Source organism: Typopeltis vanoorti, chromosome 2 (assembly GCF_054136105.1).
Source record: "Typopeltis vanoorti isolate ZY-2024b chromosome 2, IOZ_Tvanoo_1.0, whole genome shotgun sequence".
Taxonomy (NCBI): domain Eukaryota; kingdom Metazoa; phylum Arthropoda; class Arachnida; order Uropygi; family Thelyphonidae; genus Typopeltis; species Typopeltis vanoorti.
The window spans coordinates 73,574,911-73,588,132 of NC_143550.1; the positions used below are offsets into that span (position 1 = coordinate 73,574,911).

The window sequence follows — 13,222 nt, forward strand, 5'->3', positions numbered from 1 at the left end:
CTGGACAATGAGACTTATTTGTGCCTATGGTCCCACAGAAGGTTCTGCTAAGGTAGAAGTGGAGGAATTTTTTGAGGCTTTAGAAAAAGCAACTGACACAATGAAAAAGGAAAAGTTGGTCCTTGTTGGGGATCTAAATAGCAGAGCAGGAAATGATTGTCAGACATACAAAAATATTTTAGGAAAATTTGGAGAAAAGAGCAAAGCTAATAATAATGGCAAATATCTGTTGGATTTCTGCTCAGGACATGGACTGGTTATTACTAACACCATGTTCCAACATAAAAATGTGCACAAATTCACATGGAGAGAAGAGGCTAGGAATAAGAAAACTCTCATTGACTATGTTATTGTTGATAGTGATGTTCTCTCCCTGGTGCAGGACACCAGAGTGTACAGAGGATTTGAAATTGGAAGTGATCACTATTTAGTCTTGAGCAGAATAAAATTGAATTTCATATTGAAAAGAATAACATGTAAGAAAGTTTTAAAGCGAATAAAGTTGAGCAGCTCTCAGATGTGAACTGTAGACTAATATACAGAAAGATTATTGAAAATAAAATAAAAGATTTCGAGAACAGGAATCAAACCTTGGAGATTCAGTGGCAAACTCTGAAGAAAACATTGATTGATTCTGCCAGAGAGGCATGTGGTGAGGTTGTGTGCAAGGATAAAAAAAATCAGAACTCCCTGGTGGACACGGGAAGTTAAAGAGGAAGTGAAGGAAAAGAAGAAAGCATATCAACAGTTCCTGGCAAATAAGTCAGCTTTTACTCTTACAGAATACAGAGACAAATGTAAGAAAGCTAAACAGTGTGTAAAACTAGCTAAACAAAAGTCATGGGAGGACTTTGGAAAGAATATAGAAAATAAATATCAAGAAGGTGGCATAATATTCTGGAGGTTGTTGAAGAAGCTTAGGAATGGAGGAAAGAGTGCTGTAAAATGAATTAGAGATGATAAAGGTGACATGAAAACAGGAGAAAAAGATATCTTTGAAGTATGGAGTAATTACTTTGAAAAACTGCTAAATGAAACAAGCAGTGACGACAGCAAAGTGATAAAAAACACTGACCAGGCATGCAGTCAGGAATACATATCCATACTTGAAGTAGAAAAAGCCATCAAAGGCTTCAAATGTGGAAAGGCAGCAGGAGTAGATGATATTCGACCAGAAATGCTGAAGTATGGTGGTATAAAAGTCTTACAGTGGCTGCACTGCATAGTTCAGAAAGCCTGTACTGAGGGACGAATTCCCGATGATTGGAGTAGAGCTCTCATAGTACCCATATATAAAAAGGGAAATAAAACTGAATGTGAGAATTACAGAGGTATTTCCCTACTGAGTGTTCCTGGCAAGATCATGCAAGTATACTTGAGAAACGGTTGAGAAGAATTGTGGAAGAAAAGCTTGGTGAAGAACAAGCTGGATTCAGGCCAAATAGAGGCTGTCAAGATCAGATCTTCACTTTACGACAAATAGTCGAGAAAGCATGGGAATATAACAAAGATCTGTATTTAAGTTTTGTCGATTTGGAAAAGGCATATGACAAGGTGCCAAGAGAGAAGCTATTCAATACGCTGCAGTTATATGGTGTCAATGGGGCATTATATCAAGCAATACTTAGTCTTTATTTGAGTTGTAAGTCAGCAGTTAGAATTGAAGGAAGTACAGGAAGATGGTTTAATGTTAAATCTGGTGTGAGACAAGGATGTACATTACCCCTCTGTTATTCATTATCTATATGGATCACATTATGAAGGAATGTGGTATTAAACCTGATATCAAAATTGGAGATGTTAATGTCAGCTCTTTGCTTTATGCAGACGATGTTATACTTCTAAATAAATCCGCTACAAGTTTGCAAGATTCTCTGACTAAATTGAATAGCTGTTGTAATAGATATGGTAAGAAGGTCGGAAATAAAAAGACAAAGACAATGAAAATAGGCAGAATCATTGAAAATGTCAACTGTGTTGTGAATGGAGAACCTGTGGAACAAGTAAAACATTTCAGTTACTTAGGCACGATTTTTACTGAAGATGGTAAATTAAATATAGAAATAGACAACAGAATCAGCAAAGCTGGTATGGTGGGAAGTCAGTTGAATAAATTCATATGGAATAAGAGAGAAATTAGTCGGAACACTAAATTAGCTGTATACAAGACAGTGTTCAAACCAGTTTTAACTTATGGATCTGAGAGCTGGGTCAGAAGTAAAACACTTGACCAAAGACTAGAGACCGCAGATATTAGAGTCCTCAGAAAGATTAGAGGCGTGAACAGATGGCATCAATGGCAATATCATATTAAAAATGAGGATATTAGGAAAGAACTTGACATTGTCATCATCCAGGAATGCGTTAGCAGAGCTAATCTCAGGTGGTATGGTCACTTAAATAGAATGGGAGAAGAAAGATTAGCAAAACAAGTGTTCTCTGCCAGGTTGGCAGGAAAACGACCCAGAGGAAGACCAAGATATAGGTGGATTGATACGGTACAAAGTGCCTTAGACGATAGAAATATAAGGTCTGATAATGTTGGAGTCTTGACAAGTAACAGACTGATTTGGAGGAAAATTGTAGATAGGAAGTTAGTAACGATGTAAATTTTTCATATAGTACTATCATATCCTGTACACCCCTTGAGGGTACATTGCAGGAATTTGATGATGATGATGACTGTTCAACTTGCACAGATAATCAAAAACAGTCAGTAGAGTCAATCAGAATTAGAAGAATGGCAAAGGCAGCATAGACAACAAAGCATGAGACAAAGAAGATTCCAGGACTAATTACCTCTGGCATCGGATATTGGACTTGACAAAGGTACATTTTCTGCCATTTTAGAAGGCAGCATGCATGATGTAGTGTAGAAAGTTGAGGTGAACTGTAGTTGTTGAGGATGCGAGTTTGAGGTTCACCGATGAACAACAGACTAGGTTTGGATACCTGCAAGTGGTGATGCTAATCACTGATTGATGCTAGTACTGTTCTTGATTCTGAATGTTGGTAAAGTTAATGGAGAGGTTTTCTTTTGTTTGTTTTTTCCTACATGGAATTGTTTTTTTACACATTTTTGAGGTGTATTTTTGTTGTTTTTTGAAAACTTTTTGTTGCTTTTATTTTTTGCTGGAAGATTTCATTCACACTTCCTCCAGACACAACCTGGCAGAGTAAACAGCAGCAATTGTAGGATTATTTAATAAAAGTATTCAACAAGCAGGATTATTCAACAAAAGATCAACTTCCAGTTGATCAGGAAGCCTCTTAAAGTGTTATAAACAGGCATGACAATTTAACAGACATCTAGCCAAAACCCTTTTAGTGCTGTAATCCTCAAATTAAGGAAGTGCTCACTTACTAGCTAATTATGGTTTTGCAAGTATGCTCAGCAAGACCATCACCCAAACTGCATGTGTAAGAGGGGTGTAGACATAAACTAGAAACCCTACTCTGGGATCAAAACATGGCAATAACCTTCATATTCCAATAAGCAAAGTCATGATGTTTCAATTTGTGATGAAAGGTTACCACCTATAGGTCTAGTTGGAATTTCTTCCAAGGGGAGGATATCTATAATACTTGCCTCACCAGCGCACCCATTTGTGGAAAGAGACCACACCATGGTAGATAGGGTTAACTCTGCTGTCTCTGTTGGGAGAGGCTATACATTAATCATTACAATAACAGTCCAATTGGTTTAACTTGTATATTGATGATGCTACTAATGAATTAAAGAGAAATATCACTTGTCTGCAGATGATCCAAAGTTGGGAAGGATCAAGGAGCAGAGCAGATGTGATTTTACAGAATTTAGATTGACAATGTGTGGCCAGTTCAATGTTACAGTGTCAAGTTTCAAAATTTGGAAACCAAAAATGGGATACAGTGCTTGCTATTTGTAAGGATATCTGTGGTGTAGGAGATAAGGGATCTGGTGATAATGGCAGACAAGAACCTAAATTTTAAGAGACATACTACTAAAATTGTGGGGACATCACAACAGCTTATGGCAATGATGCAGAGGAAACTGACATATAAATGGATGAAGGTTCCCTTCTACAGAGCCTTGGCCATGCTACATAATGATTACTGTGCATAGATTTGTCATTTGGTTTCATTTTGTCATTTTCAATATATCAACATGAGGATATACTGAAAATGATACAGAGACAATTGACTAAGGTGGTTACTAGCCTCTGGAATGTTAAGGAAATGAAATTTGCAGAGATTCATGGAGAGAAAATATGATGAGTCAAATAGAATGATAAGATTGTTACTGGATTAATGTGGAAGAGATTTTCCTTAGAATGGAAGAGGAGATGAGTAGAACATAATGCCATTCCAGAAACTGTATAAAAGACAGTGTATGTGAACAAGGAAGTGAGGAACATACTTTTTGAATGGAAAGCAGTTTGTAAATTGAATATACTGCCTGAAAGTGCAGTGAGGGAAATGGCAAATGAATTTAAAGCGTGGTTTCATGAACTGTGTAGGTGTGACAGTGAGACCTCCCATGATTCTTTTAAATCCATGGAGATGGACTGATGATAATAATATCACCCATTTTGCAACATGAATGGTTTCCTACACCACATGTTGCATAATGGAACATGTGGTGAAGGAATAGAAAGCTAAATTTTAATATTAATTATTAGCAGTTTATTATAACTTTATATTATAATATTTATATATATTTATATTATAAAAACTTTATAATATTATAATTTTAGCCCAAGTTTATAGTGATTGAGTACTCTAGTATACTGATTCTGTGTTGTACCATTTCTTTATTGATTATGGTATCTGAATACCTCTTATTGCGGCTTATTGTCACCCAGCCCACCATTTCAAAAGACTGTATTTTACGAAGTATAATACAAGATTTTGCAGCATGCTACATCTGCAGCATGTACACTTCCTGTCATTTAAAAATGTTTTTGATAAGAGACAGGGGGGGTGCATGTTTACATGAAATATATACAATGGGAGGAGCTAGATGATTTTGATATAAGTATCTCAGGTATCAGAAGCAGTGAGAGCGATGCAATGAAAATGAATGTTTGCTGGGAGAGAACTACTTGAAAAAGGAAATAGGAGTGCAGAGAGAGGAAGTGGAAGGAATGATAAATGAGCTGACTCATGTGAAAAGAGAGAGATTAGAAAACCTGAAAGGCTGAATGATATCAGACCAATGAGAAGTGTGAGAGCTATTGGAATAACAGGAGAGTGAGTGGAAGAACAAAAAGAGAGGGAATGATAGAAAGTGAAGAGTATGGAAGCAAGGAGGGAGAATATTAAAGGGGGAGGAGAGAGAGAGCGAGAGCAAGGAATGAATGTTTCTGTGAGGTATGAGAAGTCGTATAATGATTCGTGATGTGGAGAACAGAACATTAGTGTGCTTGCCTGGAGGAATGATTCTACATTATCGTATCTGAATTGCTCAGATATGATAATGTAGAATTAAGGAGGAAACAGCAATGTGAATGACATGATAGAAAGAACATGTTAAAAGAGAGGTCTGGAATATATGGATGCCTGGAGCGCATTCCAAGATGAACAGAGCTGAATACAAGAGATGGGCTGCACTTTAACATGAAAGATAGTAGGCATCTACAGAAATTGTTGTTCTTCAGGCAAGTGAGAGTATTAGGAATAGGGAAACTAGTCAAATGAAGTCAGGAGGGAATAATAATAAGTACAGAAATGGTGATAATGCATTACTGCTTCCTTATACAAATCTAGGAGTATCTGGAATAAAGGAAATGCAATGGTGACACTAATAGCCAGAACCTGTCCAAAGATTATTGAAATTCATGAAATGTCACTGACAGATAATGTCCCTGACTAATAGAAGTAAGAGTACAGCATGTTTCAGTAAGATAGGAAGAGCAAAGGGGTGGCAGAGTGTTACTTATGATAAGTGACAAGTTGAGTTCTTAGAGAGTGAAGAACTTGAAAGGAAATGACTCTAATAGTTTTGAAAGTGTATGGTGTGAGGAGGAGGTGGCAAGATAAGTTATTTAGTAGAATGTTGCTATATGCTGACAAACAGAATGACAAGCAAGAAGTGTTTAAGCAGATCAATGTGGTAAGTGCAAAGGGGGTGATCATTATGGAAGATTTTAACTATATTATTATCTGAGGCCTGCAGGGAGTCAAGGACTCATCAAGAGAGGCTATATATCACCCAAACCAACTGCCATACCTTCTCATAAATTTATTCACACTAGATGCACTCACTACCACCCTAAAGGCAAACTATTCCACTTGCTCACTGCTCTGTAAGAGAAAAACCTAGCTCTTACCCTTTTCATGACTGCAAACAAACTCAACTTCCATTGATGCCCCCCTACGTTCTCTACCCACCTTCCATATAACAAAAAAAATTCATTGATGTATGTTACAGGATGTCATCTGATATCCTATAACACCAATTAAAAAGTTTATATACCTCTATCACCCCTCTTTCTCCTGTTAGCCAGAATCTATAATCCACATACTCGCAATCTGTCCTCATAATCTGGATATAATCTTCATAATGCTTTGCACCCTTCCCAGAGCTTCTTTATCCCCTTAAAACCCAGGAGACCAAATCTACACACAATAATCTCAGTTGTGGTCGTATCAAGGCCTCATAAAGGAGCAAAATGATTTCCTTATCCATACACGTCAAGGTTCACTTCAACATTGTAATTATCCTCTGAGTTGTATTTGAAACCTTTGTATTTGTGACCTTTGAACTTCAAATTCCTATCCACCATTACACCAAGATCCTCAGTAAATTGGCAGAGAAAACAGGATGTAACAATAAACGAATTTCTGGAATTCTTGAGTTACAAATTGAAAGCTGAATAAACATGCAGAGGTATAAAGGAGAAAGATATTTAAATGGAATTATAAGACAGATGATGACAATAATCCTAAAAATCAGCTAAGGTTGGTTACAAGAATTTCAAAGGAGAGATATCAGTACACAGCAACATATAAAAATCTTTGGTTGGCCAAGTGATTAGCATACTCACTTTCCAACCAACAGGTCACGGGTTCAAACCCCACCACTGTTATAGTGTTTGTGACCGTCTTCAAATGAAAGATGAATTTCATTGCCTGGTGTGAGACTACTGCCCTGCTTATCGGTGGCCTGAAGTGGTTCCATGTTTGGTCTCTAGAGCAGGGTTTAAATAAATAAATTACAAAAATATATATAAAATTTAAAAAAATTAAAAAAAAAATCCTTAGCCCAACTCCAGTACAAATGTACTATAGGTTCAGTAATAACCTTTTGTTGGTGGTATCCATATTAAAATTAAATAAATAAAATTAAATAATAAAAACTTACTAATACTGTTTTTGAAGAATAGAAGGGAATCGCTGTAATAGCATAACAAAATATCATGGTTACAAATTGAAATTCCTTGCTGCTGTAACAGCCTTCTTAGAAGACTGTTACAGCAGCAAGGAATGGACCATTTCCATACTAACATCTTCCATATTAGGGTAAGAGTTGGGATGAATAGGCATCTGGTTATTTTCAACAGATAGTGTTAAGTGGATGTTAATAGTATTATTATTATGTGACACCTCCAGGGAGTCCAAAGACTCATCGAGGGAAAGTGTGCCAACAGCATCAAACGATTCATCAGCTTCCAACTATTAAACGCGCTCAAACTTGCTTAAGTTTTTACAAGCCATTAATAGCAGAGGCTCTACCAATCAACCAACCTTTGCTGGTACTAAAGGTGATATTTTTATTGCATGTTTGCTGTTATTTTAATTTTATTTATTTCTTATATGTTCTTTAATGTCTTCTTATCATTTGTTTATATGTGCTATTTTTGTTGTTTCTTAATGTTTTTTTTTTTCTTTTATGATATTTTTCCTTATCTAAGCTGTCCATCCTCACACCCGGTGAAGCCAATTACGTGACACTACGGTCACGTGGTTTCTGTTGATCTTTCAGTTATCGGAGAATATATCTTGCAATCCGTACCATAAGTACTTCAAGATCCTTAACTATTAGTCATAATATGATATTTCACAGATTTCATATCAAACCAAATACTTAATGGATGCACAGTGATTAATGAAGCCATACTTAAGCTGATTTCTCAACGTAATTAAGTAGCAAATTGACAACTCGATTAACCTTGCAACGTACATTAAAAGTACAACTTCATTAACAAAAAACATAAGATATTCACAAGATATTAATAATTACACCATGAAAGGAAAAAATGCAAAATAATAAGTGAATAATGAAATCTTGCCTGTGATTACAACTTCTGAGGGATTCAATTTGTCTTTTACGCTGTGCTTGAAGTGGTGTAATTTGGGTAAGTTCATTTTCCCTCCGCCGAAAAAAACTGGAAAACATTTGTCTGCTAAGTTCTGTCCAAGTCTCATTACAAAAATTACATAACGAAAAGCACTAACAGAAACATCTCAAACTACACATACAATATAATGACTGAAGAAGAGCAATCACGCCGCCTGACGAAAAGAATAAAACTCTTATTAGCTATGGTGAGCCAAAAAGGGTTAATCGTTAGTAAATATTTATACGATATGAATACGCAAAATAAAAGTCAGATGAACATTTTGTTTACACATCTTATAGAAACAGAAAAACTGGAAATAAAAAAAAACAGATGGAAAAAATAATGCGAAGAACTACTTCAGGAGGATTAAGAAATTTTGGAGAAACCCTCTCATCAGGAAAATTTCGATTTAGAACATCCTCCATTTAGTCATGAGGCTGAAAGAGCAGTTAAAACAGCTTAAAAACCAAAAAGACTGGACGCACAGATGGAATCCCAGCAGAGTTAGTTAAGGCTACCGGGGATGGAGGAATAATAGTGTTTCACAGATTGATTAAAAGGCTATAGACAAGATCATGGCTCAGAGACTTGAGAAAGTCGTGTTTCATTCCACGACACAAGAAGGGAGATATGATGAATTGGAAAAAACTAGAGAAATGATAGTTTAATCTATCATGAAACCAAGATTATATTAAAGATCATTCTAAATAGGATTGAAGCCGAAGTTGGGGCAGAGATGCTGGAGGAACAAGCATGTTTTAGGAAAGGTAAGGGTAGCAGAGATCAGGTCCTTTGACTCATTTCACATAGCCCCCCCTCACATTTGATCCTACCTAAGGTCAACAAAACAGACAATTATCTTATCGATAATGTTTCTACTTGGAATAAAGGTCAGAAGAAAAAACTTAAAACCTTCTTTGGTCGTCCACCTAGATTGTATGGTTTTCCCAAAGTTCATAAACCAGGTATTCGATTAAGACCAGTCGTAAAGTGTATAGGATGTCACACTTATAATAATTTCTAAAATCTTATCTAAAATGCTTGCTACTTCAACCAAACGAAGTGCTACTTATATGACATAAAAAAAACTTTGTATTTTAAAAATAAAATTTTAGATCCGCATTTGGATGCTTCATATATTATGATTAGTTTAGATGTATCGTTGTTTACTAAAGTTCCTTTACCTGACAGCATTGAATTACTTAACAAGCCTTTCCTTCACATATTGCTAAGAAAACAAAGCAAAAACAGGTCAGATTGATTGATTGACTTCAGGTTAGAAAAGAGGTTAGGCAAGGATGCCTACTTTCTCTTCACCTATGCAGTAGGCTGACTATATTTCCTTAAGACAAAAACGGCACGGAGGTTATGTAATCTTCTGTATTCATGAAAATGTAAGACGATAAAAAAAGTTTTATTATATAAACACATTGAGTTTACCATTATTCTTCAGTGACAAAATCCATACAAAAATTTAGGTAGATGTAGAGGGGGAGGGCTGTATTTCGCCACATCGTACCATGATTATTTCTCCGATTAAGTGATCTTACTCAACAAATTTCGATCTTTCAAAACCTTATCATAAAAACTTTTCACTCTCCATGACACAATTTTGCCTTACAACTAAGATAGCCCTCATTGTCTTAACACAAAATCTAGATTTCTCCTTTGACCACATACTGTTCATAACAGAAAACATTCTCTGAACTGGTGCTGTACTTCCTGGAGGAAAAAGAATAACCACAATATTACAAAAGTCTTGAAAGTCTAGGCGTTTTTCTCTCATTTCAGAAAAAATCTGTATCCATCTATCAGATACAGGAATGTTTTCTTTATTCTATGCAGTGCTTTTTTTTTTTTCTGGCGGTAAGCAACGGTACGCTGTACCGGCACCTTTTTTTTCTTAAATTTTTAAAAATTTGCGATTTATGTATTATAAATATTCCGGCAGATGGTACTTTGTTTACGAAATGAATTTTCAGTTTTGATTACTCATAAGTTGGTACCCTGTTTTCCTGTTTGGTACGTTAAGTTCCGATTGCTTCCAATACCCCAACGTGAGTTTTGAATTAATTTAAGTAAAATCAGTGCAATCATCGTTCAAAATGAGTAAAATAAGTAGTTCCTTTATGCTAATGAGTAAAAAAAAGGACGAATAATGCATCAGAAATTGTTGAATCTACTTGTGATCCAGAAAAACAGAAAGCTAGCACCGAAAATACACTTGGTAAAGAGAATCACGAAACCAAGATTGAAGATCCACGTGGTCAAAAGGAAGCAGATTTTGAAAATGATTGGCCCGAATGCTGGACACTTTTGCAGAAAAATTACTTCTGCGAGAGAAACGAGTGGCTGTATGTCCAGAAAAAAATGTTGGGCAATTAAGTGTGTCGTGATGTCGGAAGTCTTGCCATCAATAAACACATGGGAACGAAAATTTCAGCGGAGAGGGTAAATGGTTAAATCACTCATTTTGGAGAATCTCGCAAACAACAGTTAATGTCATTAAGAAAAAAAGATTTACGATCATAAACAGAGTGCAGCGCAGAAAGCGTGCTAAAAAAACAAAATCTGAAGCAAAAAACGAAGCATTAGAGAAAATTTTCTTAAATACTTTGTCTCATAATAAAGACGTAACAGGGAAAGTGTTTCGAACCGCTTACAAAGTTGGGAAGAGAAATCAATCATTTAACAACTTTAAATGATTAAAAGACAAAATAAATTATCAGAAACTTAATGGCCTAGACATGGAATATATTCTTCATTCTGCAAATGCTTGCATTAACATTGTGAGCCATATCGCAAATGAAATGAGAAAAACATTAATAGACAATATAGTGAACTTCAAGAATAAAATATCGTTACTTATTGATGAATCAACAACTGTGAGTAACTGCAACACAACAACATTGATTATTTTTGTTTGTGTAGTTCTTCCTGAACTTTCGCTCCTGGGAGAGTTTTCCTAGATTTGATGGAATTATCAGATGTATTCTAAACCATCACACTGGAGAGCATCACACATAAGGTCTGCTAAGGGAATAATCTGCTAGGGGAATTCTAAACTCCTTAATTAGCCATCTTGAATCTTTAGGTTTATCTGAAGATTACATAAAGGAGTATTTATTGTCTGTAACCTGTGTTGGTGCAGCCGTGTTGTTTGGTGTGTGTAACGGTGTAAGGAGGCTAATGCAAGAGAGGTTTCCTAGTGTTATTTTCTGGCATTGTGCTAGTCATCGCTTTGAATTGGCTCTTAGTGACACAGTGAACAATGTGGCAGGAGTGAATCGCTTTAAGAGTTTCATGGACAAACTTTATGTGACTTATCATGCTTCACCTAAGAATGCATGGTAACTATATGAAAGTGCAGCGAATCTAGAACTTCAACTTCTTAAAATTGACAGAATTTTAAGCGCTTGCTGGGTTGCATCTAGCTTTCGCACTGTTTCTGCAATGTGGCAAGACTTTGAAGCCTTTGTACATGATTTTCAGACAAAAGAAGACAGTAGAAGAAGCAAAACAGACCGCTTTCTTTATGAGGGCCTTTAAAAAAAACAACTTAATGCGAGTTTGTTCTGGATTTGGGCCTTATGTGTGATTATTATTATTATTATTATTATTATTATTATTATTATTTTGACACCTCCAGGGAGTCCAAAGACTCATCGATGCTCAGTGATGCTCTCCAAGAACTTAGTGAACTAAGGTCTAGATTTTGTCAAGACTTTGAAGCCTTTGTACATGATTTTCATACAAAAGAGGACAGCAGAAGAAGCAAAACTGACCGCTTTCTTTATGAGGACCTTTAAAAAATAACTTAATGCTATTTTGTTCTGGATTTGGGCCTTATGTGTGATGCTCTCCAAGAACTTAGCGAACTAAGTTTAGATTTACAAGAGAGAAATATTAACTTCTACAAAGCAGACAGGAAGACAAAGAATGCAGTTCAACTTTTTTGAAGAAATAATTGAAAATCTTGGTCCGTGCTACAGTATTTCTCTTCCAAATCAGAAGAACATAAAGAAGTTCAAAGGGATTGAGCTCCACAAAAATGAAAGACACAGTCCTACAATAAGTTCATCTGCTTTCTATAGAAATCTGGAAAAAGCTGTTGGAAAGCGACTGCTCGAAGGAGATGATGTTGATTTGCCTGAATGTGCTAAGATGTTCGATTCCAAGTATTGGCCAGAAAATTTTGGGAAACATCTGGCATTTGGTGAAGCTGAAATTAAAAAGTTTGCACGCAAATTTTGAAGAGAAGCAGTTCGTGTTTCCTTGAATATCTTCAAGAAAATAAAGTCCAGGACCTACTACTTCCTCTAAAGCACACTTCGGATACAATTTCAATATCTTCCAGTGAATGTGAAAGGGGTTTCTCTGAGATAAATCTTATAGGAATTCATCTAGGTCATATCTGCTTTTAAGGACAACTTCTGCACTGATTTTCATCAGGATAGTAGGACTTCCTCTCACTCAGTTCAACCATTGCAAATATGTGGACTCATGGCTGCTCTGAGGTTGTAGTTGATATGCTGCAGTTGATACCAAAGGCAGGAAGTGATCTAGAGACGAAGAGGGTATATCGGAGGATATGTTAAAAGTGGAAATTGCTGTAATAACATATTCATCGTGAGTACTGGCACCTTTTACCCAGAAAAAAAAGCACCGATTCCATATATTTAACTGCCTAACAATTATAGATTTTAAGAGCGTCCACTGATCGAATAAACGAGTTTCTTCTGTTTCTGTGCGTTGTACTGCCTTTCTTTCCATTCAGGTATCTTCCTTAGTAGCACTCACTTGAACTTCTCAGTGTTTCCTAAACTGCACTTCCACTTGTTGACATATTCTAAGCTGGTTGCATCGAAATTCTCAACTACCTCAAACTCTTATCCTCA

At 36.0% G+C, this 13,222-nt stretch overlaps 1 protein-coding gene across 1 annotated transcript in view; it reads right to left on the reverse strand.

Moving 5' to 3' along the window:
• The window catches only part of LOC150109178 (vacuolar protein sorting-associated protein 37A-like), a 243,999-nt gene extending 235,546 nt beyond the window's left edge, over positions 1 to 8,453 (reverse strand). Inside the window, exon 1 of the mRNA XM_090405937.1 lies at positions 8,274 to 8,453. Coding sequence (XP_090262063.1) covers positions 8,274 to 8,380 — 107 coding nt within the window. The 5' untranslated portion in view covers positions 8,381 to 8,453. The remainder of the gene's footprint in view (positions 1 to 8,273) is intronic.
• Between the last annotated feature and the right edge of the window lie 4,769 nt (positions 8,454 to 13,222).